At 45.4% G+C, this 19,261-nt stretch overlaps 1 protein-coding gene across 1 annotated transcript; it reads right to left on the bottom strand.

Moving 5' to 3' along the window:
- Positions 1 to 3,199: 3,199 nt before the first annotated feature.
- On the bottom strand, positions 3,200 to 13,974 carry LOC129326525 (vitelline membrane outer layer protein 1-like). Its single transcript, XM_054974732.1, has 4 exons — positions 13,875 to 13,974; positions 9,972 to 10,254; positions 7,777 to 7,880; positions 3,200 to 3,491 (listed from the first exon to the last, which is right to left on the bottom strand). Exons 2-4 carry the CDS (start codon positions 10,155 to 10,157, stop codon positions 3,200 to 3,202), a joined length of 582 nt encoding a protein of 193 aa, XP_054830707.1. The 5' UTR covers positions 10,158 to 10,254; positions 13,875 to 13,974.
- Positions 13,975 to 19,261: the final 5,287 nt, after the last annotated feature.

Here is a 19,261-nt window from a genome sequence, read left to right as displayed (position 1 = left end):
AGATTTCTCTCTTCAGTAACTACGAAATCCTCCTCTTTACCCAAGTCTTCATGCTACCTGATCTTTTGTTGCGTTGGAAGTAATCCAGATAGATAATACCCAGATTCCAACATGGCGTCACTCTGTGATGTGACCAATAAAGAGAATCCAAGATTAAAGACTTGAAGTAAGAGTGATGGGGTTAGGCAAACAGGAGCAGATTTGTCAATGGTTAGTGCCCCTAGAGAATCAGCATTATTTCTCATCCTAACAATGACTCTAAGCAAATCCTTTAACTTTCTGCTATATAATGGAAACTATTCATTCCTGTGCCCTCACAAGGATAGCCCAGGTGAGCATGATCTTGTCAGACTCCGCATTGGTTAGTAATTGGATGGGAAACTTCCAGTGAAGGGTTGCAGAGACAGGCAATGGCAAACAGCCTCTGTTAGCCTCTTGCCATGAAAACCCCACCAGGGGTTGCCATAAGTCAGATACGACTTGAGGGCACTCTTCACCACCACCATTCATTCCTATAGGAAAAAGTAAAGAGCTGTATTTTGCCAACACACCCTCCGTGTAAGTCCTAAACCTGCCTTCTAATCCTTTACATTACTCTTAAAGATTCTATATGGCCATGCAGCATGTCGATATTGTCAGGATGTCAGCTCTCTAGCCAGAGTACCGCCATGTTATCTTATGTTATAACCAGTAGTTTTCCAGCTTTCCTCCCTCTAGTCCCAGATGTCGTCCAGGCCGTTCAGACTCATGGGAGCGAAGAGGCTTATCTATCCAGTCCAGCCAACGACCGTGATGTCCTCGTCTTCTCAGGCCTTCGCAGACAGGACTAAGGGGGGAGGCTGGGACCGGGTGTTTGATGTATTGTAACTTTCGTTTTACATGCCATTCTCAACAAAGCTTTCGTTCAGCCAGGGTGCTTCTTGCAGAAGGGGTGGGAGACAAACTCGAGATAACTGGGATTCCATAGTCTGACAGATATGCAGGTGCGCCGATAGATCCTCCACCACTGTATGCAAGCCTTCTTTCTGTGCACTTGGACACATGCCGCTGCCTTTACTGACTATGGTCTTATTGTGTACTCTGATCAGCAATAGCTCTCCAGGGTCTTTTGAGCAGAGATGTTAAAGACTGAACCCGGAAATCGTCTGCCGGCCAAGCAAAAGCTGGTTGTTGTGGGTTTTCCGGGCTGTATTGCCGTGGTCTTGGCATTGTAGTTCCTGACGTTTCGCCAGCAGCTGTGGCTGGCATCTTCAGAGGTGTAGCACCAAAAGACAGAGATCTCTCAAGGCCAGGGGCTTTTGGTGCTACACCTCTGAAGATGCCAGCCACAGCTGCTGGCGAAACGTCAGGAACTACAATGCCAAGACCACGGCAATACAGCCCGGAAAACCCACAACAACCATCGTTCTCTGGCCGTGAAAGCCTTCGACAATACATCAAGCAAAAGCTGTTCCACAGTATCATTGGAAAAAAACTTCATAATAGCTGATAAGAGATGAAGCCAAGCAAGCCTTTTCTTCCACAAAATGCATTACAAGATAGACCCGTCACTGGGCATCAGTTTCAATTATAGTGGAAATTTGCCACAATTTTAACACTTATTCATCCAAACTAAGTCCAGCAAACTGTCCACTGATATCCATTACGGACAATGCATGCTTCGATACACATTTTCTTGCAATGAATATAAATTAGAGAGAATTATAGTATGTCCCGATATGCTTCATTAAGTAAGGAAAACCATAATGTATTACATTTGGTCTCAAACTATCGTAAGATCTGCCTCATATCAGCGTTTACAAGTGAGGCTGTTTTTAGCTTCTGTAGTGTATGAAAAGCAGTTCCTTGTGACTTGATGTGACATAAATCTGTACCAATCTTTTTGTTTTTTGCAGGGAGCTCTGAGTTTCACAAAAGCAGCCATTTGGGTGCACAGGAACTGGATTCTAATGAAGCAGAAGGTGCTCACAGAAGCCAATATTCCCCATGTTCCCCCTCCCTCAGCAGCCCCTTTTGACCCACAAAAAGCGAATAGCAGGCAGCAGGGCATGCACATGGACATAAAGCCATACAACATGGAGGGCTGCTCACCAGGCAAGGGGACAAGGTACAACTGTGAATGCCCCAGAGTGGCATGTGGATCAGCAGGCCAAGCAACCATGGAGCCCTTTGCCTTGAAGGAGCTGAGCCCTAGCTGTTAGAATACAGGTCTTGAGTGTGGGAGCTGTGGGTTCATGCCTGGCCTCTGTCTTTCTTGTCCTTTCTAGTTTTACTTTTCAGGGGAGAGGGTATGTGGCTTGATGCAGGGATGGCTGCATGTGAGGAGTATTTTTGCTGCCAATTAGAGCCGTTTCCACACGGCTTATCTTGTTCCAGAAAACAGTGAAATCTCGTGTGAAATCTCGCGAGAAGACTCTGTAATTGCGTCTTCTCACCTGATAACAGCGTCTTCTCATGAGATTTCGCTGTTTTCCAGAACAAGGTAAGCCATGTGGAAACGGCCCTGGTCCTTGCTAGGAAAGGGTGAGCATCCTGTTCACTGCAAAGGGGTCATTTCCCTATGGACTGAGGGGAGCCGGTTGGGCCACATACCTCTCTTGGGGGTTGGGCTGTTGTTGGGTCTTTCCTCCCTGTGTGCTGGCTTTCTGAGGTGATGGGTGTGATGTCAAATGTCAGTGGCCAGATTGGCAGCTGGTGATTGGCTGCACCTATGTGTGCCACGCACAGGGGCAACATCGGCTGCCATTGACTGGTTGGTGGGTGTTTCTGGGGTTGCTGTGGGCTCTGGTCTGTGTTGTTATTTCCCCCTGTGGAATTTCCTTAGGGAACGGAGTAGCAGCATTTCTTTTGTGTCAACAGCTGCCCGCCACCACCTCAGTGGCACTTTGGATTCCCCTGTGTGTCTCAAGACATACCATGGGAGCACTAGATGGCTGCAAAGCTGAGGAACATGGCTCAGTGGACTGCCTCCACCAGTATTAATATAAACCTACAAAATTATACTCCTCTTATGCTCTTCTTTGGTTTCTCTTCCCATCCAGAGATTATAAATTCATATTTAAATAATGTAAATTTTAGAGAAACTCACACAAGTCTCTATTTAAAAGGTAAGACTTAACTGGGGCGGGGGATATCATTCATATCTAGCAAATCCACAACAACGCTGTGTGGTTAACATGGAAGAAGTTATATATTTCCATTAACAGCAGCAGAACTTCACATCGTTAAGTGCCGTGTCATCGTCAGCACCTCGCTCACTCTCTACCTTTGTCGTTAAGCCACAGATCCCAATCTTGCATCTTTTACTCCAGGGGCCAAAAGTACCCCATTCATGTGACTTGCCGACCAGCACCTGCCCATCTTCACAGCGGAATTGGATGTTGTTGGCTGCAGTATCATCACCAAGCCACTGGGGTACTTCCACTCGCAGAGAGAAGGCCACCATTTTACCACCATTTGGGCAAAAGTAGCGCCCAGACCAAGTACCCCACCTGCCGAAGAAAAACAAGAGAATTAACCAAAGAAATATATTCAGATTTTTCTGCTAGTAGTATATAAAACCTTTAAAGCCTCAGAATGGATCAGCAATGAGATGGATCTGTCCAGATTTCCCCTTCTGGGGATTATCTTTTCCCTGCCCTCCCTTTCCCACAGCAGTCAGGTGCAACCCTGAAAAGCCAATACTGTAAGACAACGGAAGCATATAGATAAGATGCTGCATGGCACAGCTGCAATAAGATGAGGACATTTGGTGAAATCATCCATCTACCTCTTGCAAGAACAGAAAAAAATCAATGGATCCCACTCAATCTTTATTTAGAAAATTTGAGGGCTAGTTTCTCATTATTAGTCTATAATTTTATTTATTTATTAAAATATTAATATACTGCCTTTCTTCATAGCTAAAGGTGACTTACATATCACAAAAGGAAAAAAACCCAGCCCCCTCCTCAGTAAAAGATGCTTGCAGTCTATACCTGTTTGGTTGTATCATCATGACAAGACAAGATTCATTGGAAACGACAATAATGCTAGGAAAATATGAGAGCAGTAGGAAAAGAGGATGAGCCAACATGAGGTGGAATGACCTGATAAAGGGAGCCATCGCCTTAAGTTTGCAAAATCAGAGCAAGACTGAGAATGATAGTGCATTTTGGAGGTCATTCATACACAGGTTCAACATAAGTTGGAAGTGACTTGATGGCACATAACACACACAGGCTATACCTCAATGTGACCGTTTTCCCCAGGTCACAGAGGCAGGATGCTCGGTCTTAGGGTTGCTGGCATATCTGACTTCTCATCTCCGGCCTCACCTGGGGTGTGTGCCCTCCACCAACCAAGCTGTGATCCATAGGCATTTCGTTCTCTCTGGTGGCTGCCACGTGGGGTGGAGTTTAAGTGCAGTCCCCAGCTGTCCCTCTCACATCTCTGCCATCTCTGTAGTGCGGTGGGAGCTTCATAGGCTAGCCAGGCTGCTCCAAGTGCTCTTGTGAGCCTTAACCTCCTGGGGAAGTGAGTTCCCAACAGGCATCCACCCGTCCTTGGATCCCAGCGGAGCCTGCCTGCCTGCCCCCTTCTCCGACCTTCCACTGTCCTGTTCTTGCCTTGCTCCTCACTCGTGTTCCCAAGCCTCTTTTCTTTTGCCCCTTTTAAAACTCCTGCCTCCTTGGCTAGTTTCTGCCCCACCAGCAGTACCATGTCACTTCTCCCAGCTTGACTGTGTTCCTTTCCGATCAGGCCACCTGAGGCTCAGAGGCACTGTTTGGCCTCTGCAGGATCTCCCAGGTCATGGGGCCTGATGCCATCTCCCAGGGCATGCCCCCAGGGGGGGTTCTTGGTGCCCTGCACTGTGCTGAGGCCCACCCCAGAATAGTCCACCATGTCCTGAACCCTGGTTCCATGCAGTGAGTTGCCATACCCAATACAAACCTGGTAACTAAAATGACCTCGCATAATCTAACTAAACGTTTCTAGAGAGGGCAGCCCCTCCGCAACTTCTCAGAGAGGCCTTTTCAGAAAAGGACATATTCTGGTCGATGCCAAGCAGGCTACTTTAAGTGGGGGAACAGTCAGCACTGCACACAGGAGGGAGGGGGGGTTGCAACACTTTGTTTTTCACGAGATGAGAGCTGAATTATATGTATCAAAATCAAAAAGAGTCCAGTAGCACCTTTAAGACTAACCAACTTAAAGGTGCTACTGGACTCTTTTTGATTTTGCTACTACAGACTAACACGGCTAACTCCTCTGCATCTATGAATTATATGTATGTTTGTGTGTTTCTACTCAAATCCAGGTGAGAGGCTGATCTGAATTTTTGTATATTGAGTATGAGCTGTGGATGTGTCTGCTTTTTATTGGTTCCTTTTCCTTCTGGTGGGAGAGATGTGCTTGGAGTAGGGACCCCAGGTGCCCGCTGGTGGCGGCCAGGCGATCTCCCAAGAGTTTAACTGCTTCCCCTCTGGTCGATGGCAGCTGGTGGGAGGTTTTGGGCTGCCCGGAGATCACCCACTACCAGCAGGCACCCTGAGATCACAGGTGGCATGCACACTCCCCGCAGACACAGCAACATCATTTCCAGAAGTGACATCATTGTGCTGACAGTGGGAGCGCTCCCACGCATCATTTGGGACTGATTCTCAAAGAATCGGCCCTGCACAGAATGGGGGAGCACTCCTGCGCTTCTTTGAGAATCAGCCTTTGCAAAGCACAGGAGCGCTCCCGCGCCCAGTGTGATGACATCACTTCCCGGAAGTGACATCATCACACATGCACTGGGAAGGCATGAGGTAAGTGCCAGGTCTCCCCCCTCCCACTGGGAGGGTAAGGGGACCTGGCAACCCTAGCTTGGAGGGATGGAATGGGGTGACAGATGGTTCTATGATTCATAGTGTCTGGGGTGGGGGAGATGTGGTGGTGGGAAGAGCAGACCAGGGAAGGGAAAGGGACAACAGATATTTGCATGCTGTTGCACTTTCTGGCTCTTCTTCCAGTTGAAGTTATGTTAGTAACCATACCAATAACTCCGTCCTGACTGCTAAATGCCAGGTCAGTCACAGGAAAAAACAGAAGCCATCCCAGATTTTATCTGGATGAGACAGCTGACCCGATGTTTATCATTGAGATCTGGCTGGGGAATGGAGAGGGGTTAACCTCTCCCAACTGTATTCTCCTGAGTTCTTGGTGGTACAGCAAGATAGGCCTAGAGGGTAAGGAGGTGGTGTCTCTGTGGTCTATAAAGATCCTATCCCCCTAGCATATTGCTCTATCCCAGATGTTTCCAGTTCTGAGGCTGTGTACCTTATGTTGAGATTAAGAGGGAGGTTTTGGGTTCTGTTGGTGCACAGCCCACCCCCTTGTCTAACAGTCTCCTTCCCTGAGCTGACAGAGGGGGTCTCAGGGGATGGTGATTAGGGCCCTTAGACTGGTTTCCTTGGGGAACTTCAACATTCATACTGAGGCTTCCTTGTCAGGAGCGGCTCAGGATTTCATATTCTTCAGGACAACCATAGGTCCATACATTGTGCAGGTTACACTCTTGATCTCACACTTTGTTCTGGTCAGGAGGAATGTAAATTGAGGGTAGAGGAATTTATGACAGCTCCTTTGTTTTGGATGGATCACCAGCAAAGAGTAACTCTCCTAATCTTCCAACCAATGGATAAGAGTGGACTAGTCGACTGTGATCACTCTAACAGTACCAGCAGAGATAAATGTTCCTTGTCCAGCATCAAGTCATATCTGACTTATGGTGACCCCTGCTGTGGTTTTCAAGGCAAGAGACTCTAACAGAGGTGTTTTGCCATTGCCTGCCTCTGCATAGCAACCCCGCAACCCTGGTCGCTGAGAAGGCATAAGTGGTATTCTGTCCCCAAGCCAACATCTAGGCTGATGAGAGCTACCAGCTGCCAAGGGTGGGTACCTGCTCATGCCCCTGAACTAGCTATCGGGTAGTCAGGCATGTGCTCCTGTCCTCAAGCCATCTGCCAGGTGGGTGGGTACAGGCTCCCACTATAGCACTATGGAGCCAGGGGCTAGCACATGTCACCACTGCCTGGCATCCTGATCTGGCTGACTGAGCCCTGGATGGGGCAGGCATACATGGGTGGCTGCAGGAACCTACTTGACTTTCCCCGTTCTTTCAACCTATGTGTCAGTCCCTGGCAGTTAGATCCCACAAGTTCTCCACATTTAACACACAGGTGTTCCAGTTGTAGTAACTTTAATAGAGATGCATTCAGTTCAAGGTGCTCAGACAGTGGAATTGGCAGAAGTGGCGTATGTGGGGCTATCAGGGTTAGTTATAGGGAATATTCCTGCCTTTGAGAAAGAAGATCGTTAACAGGGGCGGGGGTTGGAGTGAAACATTGTTTTAGAGTAGACAGTGAGAAAGATGAACTTATCTTTGGTTCCCAAGGAGGATACCTTTCGAACCAGTTTCAGCTGGACACTGGCTCAACAGAGCGAGAAAAAGAAAGTAAACATTTGCGAGATAACCTACTGGCATTGCAGCAATAAAGAACTTCCCATACTCTCAGAGACCAGAGGCAGAGCCAATATACATTCATGACAGATATGTAGGAGGCACAGATGACACTATGGGTGGTTGGGGCCCTGTCCAGCTCAGGGCAACTACCCCAGTTGACCAGGGCTAAGACCACTCCTGGATCCCTACTAACAACCTGAAAAAGCAAGGTACACATGGGGGATGAGGACAAACAACAGGGCCTGTTGCATCTAAACAGTGATATTAGTTCATGAACAGCTACTCACTGTGCAACACTGGATGAAATAAGCGAACCGTTAGAGCATATCAGACGGATGCCATTCACAGATGTGTCATCGCTGTCCTCATCACCACCTTGATACGGCTCTATCTGAGGTAGGAGAGAAAGAAATAGTGAGAAAACTGGACCCAAAGTGTGCTGGGAGGAAGATCTAAGGCTCCCATAACTACCTGAGGGTCAGGCACATTGATTTTTGTGGGGACTACCATGTGCACAGCATTGTAGCCAAGACTGGGAAGTATTTTAATAACTACCCTAGACTGAACATGAAAAGCGTAGTAAGATCCTTATCTTTGGATTCTTTGAAGATCCTATGAAGAGTTATGTAAAGTTCACGCTGTAGGCAAATATTAAAAAGGCAGAGAAAGAGAGAGAAAGCAAAATGGGGAAAAGGATTTGAGAAGGATTCCATTTAAATGTGTTACAAAAGAGTACTGATTCCATTCTCTAAAATAGCCTCTTTTAGCAAACAATCGTTACGGTTTTGTTCTTCAGCAGGCTGTTTTAAATGCTACAAGTGTGGCACAGGAGTCCGGCACTTGTTCAAGTCATCTTGGACTACGCACTGATCTTGAGGATTATGGGTTGGTTCCTTTACTCTGTTCTCATTTCTGAGGTGCTTTTCTCCAGTGGAAGCCGCCGTCCCCTGATCCAAGGTATTCAGAATAGCATCTTGGATCAAGGCGATGCTTCTATCACTGGCGGAAGGTCCCTCTCCCAGCAAAACAAATCGACAGGATCCAACCTTTGACTTCCGGTACTAATTGAAACTGGCTTAATATCTGAAGGATCACCTTCTCCCATATAAACCTACCCATCCACTCTAGTCATCTTTGGAGGCCTTGCTTCAGGTGCCCATGCCACCTGAGGGTAGGTAGGTGGCAACCCAATAAAGGACCTTCTCAAGTGTAGTGCCAGAACTTTGGAACTCCCTCCTCAGGGAGATTCATCTGTCTGCCTCTATTGTTGCCTTCCACCCGTGGATGAAGACATTCAGGGCTTTTTTTCTGGGAAAAGAGGTGGTGGAACTCAAGTGGTGGAACTCAAGACCGCACAATGACGTCACTTTGGGTCAGCTTGAACAAGCAGGGAGTTTTTTAAAGTTTAAATTGCCCTTGGCGAAAATGGTCACATGGCCGGTGGCCCCGCCCCCTGATCTCCAGACAGAGGGGAGTCTAGATTGCCCTCCGCACCAGCAGTCTAAACTCCCCTCTGTCTGGAGATCAGGGGGCGGGGCCACCGGCCATGTGTCCATTTTTAAGAGGTGCTGGAACTCCGTTCCACCGCATTCCCACTGAAAAAAAGCCCTGAAGACATTTATGTTTTGTTTGGCATACCCCAAGTAACTCTTATTGGCCTGCCTCTCTGGTTGTGGTCTAGTGTATATTTATGTGTCCATATGTTTTCACTTAACACTTAACACTATTTCACTTAAATATTTTATATATACCTTATTTTAAATGCTGCTGTTAAGGTGGAAAAGTGGCATAGAGATATATTTTTTTAAAAAAATAAACCACTCTGTCTTCCAAACAATCGTAAGAATTCATTTTCTGAGAATTCATGTTCTGTGAATCCACAACAGAAGTGTAAATATATGTTTTTACCTCAGTCTTTTCTTCAATGAGCTCAGGGTGGCAAAAAAAAAAGCTGTCCACCTCATTTTGTCCTTAGCACAACCCTCCAGATAGGCGTGCCACTTTCCTGCCCTTGGTGAGTAAACATCTGCATTATCCCCAGTCCCCTGCCATTGAGAAAAAGCGGGAGTACAGTTGGGAGTGCAGCACATTTGCAGGCAGTGCTCTGTTTAGCTCACACCTCAGTCTTTGGGTGAGATGTGCACAAGCAATTCAGTATTGCATGAACGTGCGTGAAACCATAAGAGATGTCATCACATGGGGGTGATGGTCTAGCATAGAGTTTTGGTTGAATCCTAGAGTATCATGAGGACCTCTAGACTAGAAACTTGTTTCTAATGAAAACTGGAAACCAGTCGAAGAGGCCATGGATGTCCTGAGGTGGGACATCCCTGTGGTTACAGCCCTGCATGGAACTGTTTTGTGGTTTACATGGACCAATAATTGCTGAACATTTCTGTTGACAGTTTTAAGAAGAAGAGCAGAAACTTCAGGGATTGTGGTAGCTAGTCAGCATGAGAGGGTCAGAAAAGGCCAGTTATACCTTCAGGGAGAAACCAACAGCATAGTGGCCAGCCCCACAACGTTCTGCACTTCCCCAGTAGCCCCATGGCCCACCATTTGGCACACGGATAGAAGAAGGACCAGAATTAGCATCATGGTGGCCTGCTGTATCCCTGCAGCAGCAGGACAGGATTACAAAGAGCAAGGTGCTTGGGGAAGGGCCCATCACATGCAGTCCTCTTTGACTTAAGCCGCAGAAATGTAGTTGAAGAATAGCTGCCACAAGAACTCAGGGTTTCTTCCCAGATCTAGCACCGCCAGCCCTGTTGCAAAAATTAAAGTGCCACATTTATTTTTTTACTTACTTTGCTTATAGTCCACCTTTCTTGCTGAGACACAAGAGGAATTACAGAATTAGAAGGCAACAAAATAAAAAATGTGTAATACATATTTTGAAGAACACAAACAAAAGAACCTGGATTATAAGACATTAGAAAATAATGCAATAAAACAAGTTAATACATGAAACAAACAATGCAATAAAACAATGAATCAATATAGCTAATTTTCAATATTGTCAAACCTGCGTGGATGAACAGACAAGATAGATATTTCTACAAACCTGCATAATGCCTCAGGTTTGCAGAAACTGAAATCAGAAAAAAAAACCACTGGCAGGTTTTTAAAAATCCCAAAATAATAGATGATTCTTTATTACAGCACTTAGCCAGTACATTTACCATAAAAATTTGAGTGCACATTTTACAACCATTACAACATGGAACATATGAATATATACAGTTTAAAAACATAATTTCCTAATATCTATAAAAATTTGTAAAAACCAGGAAGTCAGCATAGTTCTAAGCAAGCAACCAAAATGGAGGTCTACATTCTAATGGGCTTTAACAACCAGAGCACAAAATTTCGCTATCTGGTATAGTGCAGTAAAATCTGAGTTTGACAACAGTTTCTCTAATTTGTTCTTATCCAAATGTTCTGAGATACCTTCCAGAAAGGGAATTAAATCTCGTACGTGCTTCCTTAGGGCAACTCAGGAACACATGTTCCTGGGTTTCAACCTCCCCAAGTAAACAAGGGCATAGCCTCTCATTCCAGGGAATCTTCTTAAATCTGCCATCCAAAACAGCAGAGGCAAAATAATAGATGCAGCATGTGTAACTTTAAGAAACAAATGCCCTCCGTGGCCATTTACAGGTGACCACAACAGAACTGCCAGGAGAAGGAAAGAAGAAAACAGGGTCAGGTGAGGATATGGAGGATGCCTGGAGAATAAAAGAGGGAAATAGAGGGGATGGGGAAATAAGATGTCCCTGCAGGTTCCTCACTAAGCAATTGAGCCAAGCCCAGTGGCTGCCACCATAGAACTTGGCCAGACTTTTCCCAGGGAGAGGCTGCCAGGGTTAAGGAAGAAAGAAAAACTGAATAAAGGTAGGTTGGCTGGAGGGCAGGAAGGAGAGAAGGAGGTAGGGAAAGGGTAGAAGCCATGGGAGCTTTCAGAGAATGGAAACAGGAAATAGAGGGGAAAGGGAAAATGTGAAGCCTCCCTGCAAGTCCTTGTGGGCCCCCTGCTTATATTTTTATAAATCATTTATTTACCAGATAAATTCCACAGTTAAAAAAAGTTAAAATGACATGCTGTGTTTACCTAAAAGCTTTTAAAACCTTTGGCTTTCTAAAAAGAGGTGGGTGTTACCTGAATGGCTACATGTGTCTGCATCCCTTCCCCTAATAACAATACTCTGAGCAGATCTTAGAGTGCATCCGCAGAGTAAGCTTACAAGCAGGGATCTCTTCCAATATATTCTAGGGTCCTGGGGAGGGCACTCTTCTTGTTACTGAGAAACCAACAGGAGGCACAGGGAGGGAGGGAGAACCCTGGGTGCACTGCCTTCTGGTAATTTAACTACCACAGTGGGGAAATAACCAAAAAAAATCCTGATGGGGAATTAACAAGACACAATACGCAAGAGCCAGAAATCAGCTTTACTACTACTAAATAAAGAACACAACAAAAACACATAGGCAAACATTGGAAAATTCACTTGCACACAGTCCATACCACAAACAGCTATAGATCTAGGTCTGCCATAATCAGAGATTGTAAAGTTTAGTGTGGATAATAATGTATGAATCCCCTAGGTATACTAGTACATGTTTAAGTGAAGGTGCAGTGATAATAACTATATAACTTGTCTTGAAGTGGGTTGTGGGGTGAGGAATCCTGGAACTCTGATGGGGTGGGCTGGAGTGCCAGGATATCGAATGATGTGGGGCCAGCAAAAAAGGGGGTCTGAAACTGCCACAGATGTGGCAGAGGAAATGCCAACACGGAGGGAGCAAAAGGAAGGGACTACAGAAACACAGAGAGGTCAAGCGCTGACCCAAAAGTAAGGTAAATGAAACCCATTTTAGGGGTAACATATTGTTACCCAAATGAGGTCTCCCTGCAAATTGGAGGGAGTTAGCAACAAGGAGAAGCTTGCATCAAGATCAAAGAAGATTGCTTAGAGATATATCAAATATACAGAATTTACTCAACAATTTACTCAGTTGATGACCCATGAGGTAGATGGGTGAGGTTATCATCTCTCTAAACTGCTTAAGAATAAGAAAGTGCAGGACTTTTTTTTTGAGGGGGAACTCTGCACGAGCTCTGCAGAGGACGTTTAGCTGCTTTGAGTTCATTCTGATTTTTTTTTCCCATTCGTGAGTAAGTGAGAGAGCGAGAGAGAGTGCAAGCAGAGCTGCTGGGGCCAGCTCTATAGAGAAGGTTTAGCTGCTTTGAGTTCATTCTGCTTTCTTTTCGTGGGGGGTGGGAGTTGTGTGTGTGTGTGTGTGTGCTGCTTTGAGTTCATTCTGCTTTCTTTTCATAGGGGTAGATAGGGCTGTGCGTGTGTGTATGTGTGTGTGTGTGTGTGTGTGTGTTGTTTTCATTCTTTTGTTGACTGAAGTTGACATTGTTATGGTTCCCACAGCTTTTGAATGCAGATTGGTTCTGTTAGTTAAATATATCAGTTATGGTTATTTGTATTAGTTAAAATATCAGTTATGGTTATTCCAGTATGGGTATTTTCGATACTGCAGGTGAAACACAGAGAATGGAAACCCAGGGAGTTCAACCCCTAGGGTAGAATCAAAGCTCAGCCTCCTACAGTCCCACCCTCAGCAGAGTACACCCTTCTAAGTACGTTGAAGTCCATGGGATTATCAGGGTGTAAAATTCTGCTCATGAAGGCCCAGCCAGCTGCTAGGGAAAATTTTGCTCACTGTGACCCAAACCCAAACTATACTCTATTCAGAAGTACTGTAGATGTTACTTGTCCAAACAAAATTACATCCCACATTTGTAAGTGTTTGGAGGACTTCTAAATGGTTATTCTGTCACCTCATTGACATGCTTCGTTTTCTTGGACAGAGGGAGCCGGAAGAGGCTGAGGCAGCAAGGAAAAAGAATAACTTAGCACCAGCAGATCTCAGCATGACAGAGATGCTATCCCACCGGAAGAGTTCCCACCAGATAGAATCATCCCAGTTGGTATTTCTGTGTACAGTGTTCCTTCCAATCATGGACTATTTAGTAGCAAAGCTGCTGGGGGGAGAGGAGGGGAGGAATTGGGACAGAAGTCAAGGTTTTGCCTCCCTCCAATCAACAAATATACAAAAGCAGCCAACATGAGATAGATCAACGATCTTTCTGCACAAGAGAGCGCTAATGACTCAGGATCGGAGAGCTCATGCCGCTTGTAATTTCATGTAAAAGCACGAAGCTGTGCATCTTTTCCCCTTCCCGGTTGCTATTCGTGGAGAAAGAAAGGCAGCTCCTTCCACTTTGTAAAGAAGGCTAGAGCTATGTTCTATTTTAAAACAAAAATAGAAAGCATGAGTGAGGGGAAACTAAACTCCGAGGTCTTCTCCTTACCTTAATGTGCTTTCCAAACTATATTTTCTCCCAGGGAGGCTCTAATGCTGAAAGCCAGCCAGGCTGAAAGAAGAGGACTGAAAAATAGGAGTCAGTTACTTCTCCTGAAGCATGCACTCAGTTTTGATTGGCAAGAGAACTCCCTTCCTGCTCTGCTAAAAGGAAAGGATGGGGAACATTCATTCACAGTTCATGACGCCCACAACTTGCTCTAACAAAAATTGTGGTAGGGGATGAGCTTTCGTGAGTCACACCACACTTCTTCAGATACAGCTAGAATGTGAATCCATCAGTCCTTATCTCTTGGAAAGTGGAGTGATTACAGAAGCTGAATGACAATGGCTGGTGAATGACAATAGCAGGCATGAATAGATAGGGTGGGGTATGCAGAGGGCTAGTAGGTGTGGAGAAATCAGCATTGGTAATGGGACAGGAAGTCAATGTCTTGATTCAGTCCAGGTGGACGCATTGTCTTGAGCTTCGTTATCAGTTGCAATTCAGCAGTCTCTCTTTCTAATCTCCTTTAGAGATTAGAGAGATAGGACAGAGAGACTGCTGAATTGCAACTGATAACCCTACCGCAAATTTTGTTAGTCTTATAGGTGCTATTGGACTCTTGCTCTTTTTTACGGCTACAGACAGACTTACAGGGCTACCCATCTTGATCTACAACCTGCTCTGCAAAGAGGATGTTTTTGACTACTTTTGGGGATGGGGGATACCTAGAGTGAAAATAATTGGATGGGAAGGAAGTTATACAAAAGTATCTGTACACCACTGTGGTGTAGCGGCTTGAGTGTCAGACTAGGATCTGGAAAACCCAGGAAGTTATACAAAAGTATTTCTACACCACTGTGGTGTAGCGGCTTGAGTGTCAGACTAGGATCTGGATAACCCAGGTTCGAATCCCCACTCTTGCATGGAAGCTTATAGCATGCCCTTGGGCCAGTAACACACTCTCTTAACCTAACCAACTTTACAGAGATGTTGTGAGGATAAAATGGAGGAAAAGAGACTAATGTAACCCACTGTGGGTCTATGCTGAGGAGAAAGATGAGGTATAAATGAAACAAATAAATATGTATCCCATTGAAATCTATTATATTTCTTCCAAGGAGCTCAGGGTGGCATACACAGTTCTCCATTTGTTTTTTCCTCACAAAACCCTTTGAGGTAGGTTGGGATGAAACAAAGTGACTAGATTAATTTTACCCAGTCAGTTTCAAGGCAGAATGGAGATTTGAACCTAGTCTTTCCAGTCTAATCCAACACTCTAACCAATAGAATACACCATGAAATGCATTTCTTGATTCAACTGGCTTCAATTTTGATACTGAAGAAACCAAAGCAAGTTTTTTTTTAATTAAAGAAAAACCCAGATCTGAATCTGACTCTTTTCCTCCTTTGCATACCCAGCTTAGCCTTCCTCTACACGACTTTTCACATTTCAGAGGAAACACTTTTCTAAATAAGAATGATTTTGCGCTCCTGCCAAAGGCTCCTAACGAGCTGGTCAGATTGCCTTCCCGCTGGGCATCCCACATCATCACAGATGTTCAGTTCAAATGTCTTGGCTTGATCTTAAAGCCATTTAAAAATAGAACACAAAGGCAGGATGCATTGAGGAAAAAAATAGATTCCTTAAAATGCCAGTTGTACATTCACCTGGCGGGCCTCGTTTATTTATATAGATTGTGACCCTATTCTGTCCCAAGGACTTGGAGTTATCTACAAATTGAAAATCTCTCAGCTGGGGGTGGGGGGCAAATAACCAGTGTAGTGTAATAGTTACCCAAACTGGAGGATGTGGCTTCAAGGCTCCACTCAGCCATGACACTAATCGTGGGCCAGTCACTCACTGTCTAGCACACACAGCCTATCCTACCTCACGAGGTTTTTGTGAGGATGAACTGAAGGAGAAAAGAACTATACTTGGAGGAAGGATGGGCTTAAAAATGTGACAAAGAGAAACACTTCCAGTGTTTTACCTCATCTCAAATAACAGATGGCAAAAATTCTTCTCAGAAATCATCCAATATTCTCCTGCCAGTACTCCATTTTACCCGCACAACTATACTCTCTCCCTGTCCCTTGGATCCAAAATTCATACAAAGCCTATCCCACAAAAGCCTACCCATTCCTATGTCTCTTTTCCATTCAAGTCAAAGCTACCCTCAGCCCTGTGGCCCAGTATAAGATGTGGATTATTCTTTACAGCTTGACATTCCCATTACTAGCTGTAATGCTAGAGTTGCCAGTTCCAGGTTGGGATATTCCCAGAGATTTGGAGAATGAGGTTTGGGGAGGGCAGAGACCTCTGCAGGCTATAAGGCCATAAAGTCTACCACCTAAAGCAGCCATTTTCTCCAAGGGAACCGATTCTTACAGTTTGGAGGTAACAAGGAGATCTCCCATTGGAAGGTTGGCAACCTTAGCCTTATCTCTACCACCGGGCCTATAGCAACCATGCTTCCCCGCCCTTTATGTATTATAGTGGCAATGAATATAGAACAACACAACCAGCATAAGACTGCCAATCAAAACATTTTGAAAGTCATTAACTGATTCATGCCTCGTATTTATTATATCCCACCCTTCCTCCAAGAAATTCAAGGTGGCAGCCACCTTGAAGTTCAATCCAGAGCATCTCCAGGTAAAAGGATCCGGTAGCAGGTGATGTGAACAACCCTGAAGAGGTGTTGCCTATCAGAGTAGACAACACTGACTTTGATATTGCCCTAAATAGTGCCTATCTAGACGTGACAAGCATCCCTGGGTTCTAGAGTTGCCAGCCCTGTGATCCCAGGTGAAGCTCCCTGCCTCCGCTCGGCTGGACGGCAGGGGAAGAAACGGATGGAAATGGGAGAATCTTCCTGCTGCTGGGGTATTCTCCAATGATGTTGCCAGCAGTGTGCATACATCACTTCCTGTATGCCACAGCAGCCCATGTCCCATCCCCCCTGTGGTCCCCTTCACTCCCCCCCCTCATCCATTGCCAAGAAGACCTGGCAACCCTCCTGGGTTCACCCAAAGGACACACCAGCATTTTAAAAGTGAGTTCTAAGCCAGGAACTCCTTTAAAGTGTGCCATGGAGGCTCAATTCCGGTTGGGTCCCTTTGGTACCGGGGGGGGAGGAGAAGACCACCCCCCAAGTTTCCTCCCTGAAACAGCATATGCAGAGCAGTGTTACCCTCTCTCTCAATGGGGAAAGCACCCTTTTGAGCCATCATTTGGAGCAATACTCCTACAAGATAGCCTGAAGGGTTGGGGGAACAAGTTTAGGTGCTGCTGCAAATGGTAGTGGGAAATGTGCCACCACAAACACACACACACTTTCAGCTTGCCATAACATTTATTTCAAAAACAGCACAACTGGGTGGTTTTTCTGGCCTTAGCTCACTCAAGCACAGCCTCATCATTTGGAGGATAAAATTCTAGCTGCGTAGCAACTCTTCTTTCCCCTTTCTTGAAGGCTGCTGCTAGCAAGACAATGCAATACTACTTACAGGCACGGCAGTCAAGTCCTACAGCCAGTGGAGAAGTGAAATGTGAGTGTGGGCAGGGAAATGTCAGCCTTGCTCTGTAACTGTTGTGTTGCCACACCCCTCACCCCACGACTGGCCTAAGCACCTCCAAAAGCAAACGCCAAAGGACTTATGAAGGGAGGAGGAGAGACTACTTAAAGTGAAATACTGCCAGCCCAGTCTATTCCATGAGGTGTCAAAGGGCCAGCTCCAAGTTTGAGGAAATAGATTTTGGAGCCCCTGGAAGGCTCACCCCTCTTCTCCCCATATGCACAGGGGTAGTGCCCACACAAACAGTGCAATCCTAAGAGTTACTCCAGTCTAAGCCCATTGAAATCAATGGGATTAGACTGAAGTAATTCTGCTTAGAATTGCACTGTCTGTCCCTCAGTATTTAGGCCACTTCTGCCCAGATTATTTTGCCCCAGGTCGGATGACATTGTGGTACTACGTGTGCACCTCCTGGAGTTTCCACGGCTTTTTTTAATCTTTCTCAAACCTGCTGTATGACGACACTTTGGGAAAGGTCATAGTAAAGCCTGGACTGTCCACAGGGAACAGACCAGTGGTGCAGATTTTGTGTCAGTGGCCGCCCACCACCACTGCAGTGGCCCTGAGCCGTGTGTCTCAAGACCTACCATGACAATACTAGATGTCTGAAGGACTGAAGAACATGATCCAGTCTCAGCCTCCACCCGTGTTAATCTAACCCAACACAGTTATGTTCCTCCTTGTCGTAACACCTGACCCAGGCCCTTTTTCTTGTTAGGGTTTTTTTTTTTAAGTTTATAATTGCAACCACTTAGTCTTCTAGTTCTTCATACTGGTAATATCTGCAATCTGGGCACTTCCTGACATTCACTTGACCTATTATACTTATAGGCTTGAAGGGGAGGGAAGATGCCATGGCAGAGCCGGATTTTGTCAGACTTCGGAAGCTAAGCATGGTCAGTACTTGGATGGGAGACCACCAAGGAAGACCCTACAGAGGAAGGTAATGGCAAGCTACTTCTGCTTCTCGCTTGCCTTGAAAGCCCATTGCTGGGATGATAATAATAATAATAAACATTTGATTTATATACCACCCTTCAGGATGACTTAACACCCACTCAGAGTGGTTTACAAAGTATGTTATTATTATTCCCAGGACAAACACCCTGTGAGGTGGGTGGGGCTGAGAGAGCTCTGAGAGAGCTGTGACTGACCCAAGGTCACCCAGCTGGCTTCAAGTGGAGGAGTGGAGAATCAAACCCAGTTCTCCAGATTAGATTCCTGTGCATTTAACCACTAGAGTCCCACGCTCTTAACCACTACACCAAACTGGCCATAAGTCAGTTGCGATTTGAAGGCATTTTATTCACCCACATATTGTTGAGGAAACCACACAGTAGGGTTAATGAACACAACTAGGAAAACAGGTTTATTTTAGTGTAAAGTAAATTGTAACTTTTTCCCAGTTCAGCTAGCTAGATGACACAATGCTAAATATGTGCGGTGCTTTAGACTTGGAAGGCACACTCAGGCACAATCAGAAGCTTGTAATGTAATCACAGTAATCCAACTGCTTGGTACTTTGAAACAGTTTTTAAGAAAGAACAGCACCCAAACTCCCACCTGCCAAAATCGATAACAATATTCCTAGTGGACTCCCCTGCCTAGTATAGAAAACCTCCTAAATCTATTTTCTCCAAAACTCTCTCTATTTTTTTCTCTTGGTGGTTGACAGTTCCACGGCCTACTTCCGAGTTCCACTCCTTCTGAACACGAGTGATCAACTCTAACCTTTCCATCATATTCCTTCCATCCAGAGATTATAAATGCATATTTAAATAATGTATATTTTAGAAAGAGACACACAACTC

This window comes from Eublepharis macularius, chromosome 3, assembly GCF_028583425.1.
Source record: "Eublepharis macularius isolate TG4126 chromosome 3, MPM_Emac_v1.0, whole genome shotgun sequence".
Taxonomy (NCBI): Eukaryota; Metazoa; Chordata; class Lepidosauria; order Squamata; family Eublepharidae; genus Eublepharis; species Eublepharis macularius.
This window is presented reverse-complemented; position numbering and strand designations above follow the sequence as displayed.

Bases quoted from the DNA above. Each gene is read 5' to 3' on its own strand.
- LOC129326525 (XM_054974732.1), bottom strand. From the start codon at position 10,157: ATGGGCCCTTCCCCAAGCACCTTGCTCTTTGTAATCCTGTCCTGCTGC. The intron at 7,881-9,971 runs GTATAACTGGCC...CTCCTACCTCAG, and splicing joins CTGTTGGTTTCTCCCTGAAG to ATAGAGCCGTATCAAGGTGG. The intron at 3,492-7,776 runs GTGAGTAGCTGT...TTTCTTCGGCAG, and splicing joins ATTTCATCCAGTGTTGCACA to GTGGGGTACTTGGTCTGGGC.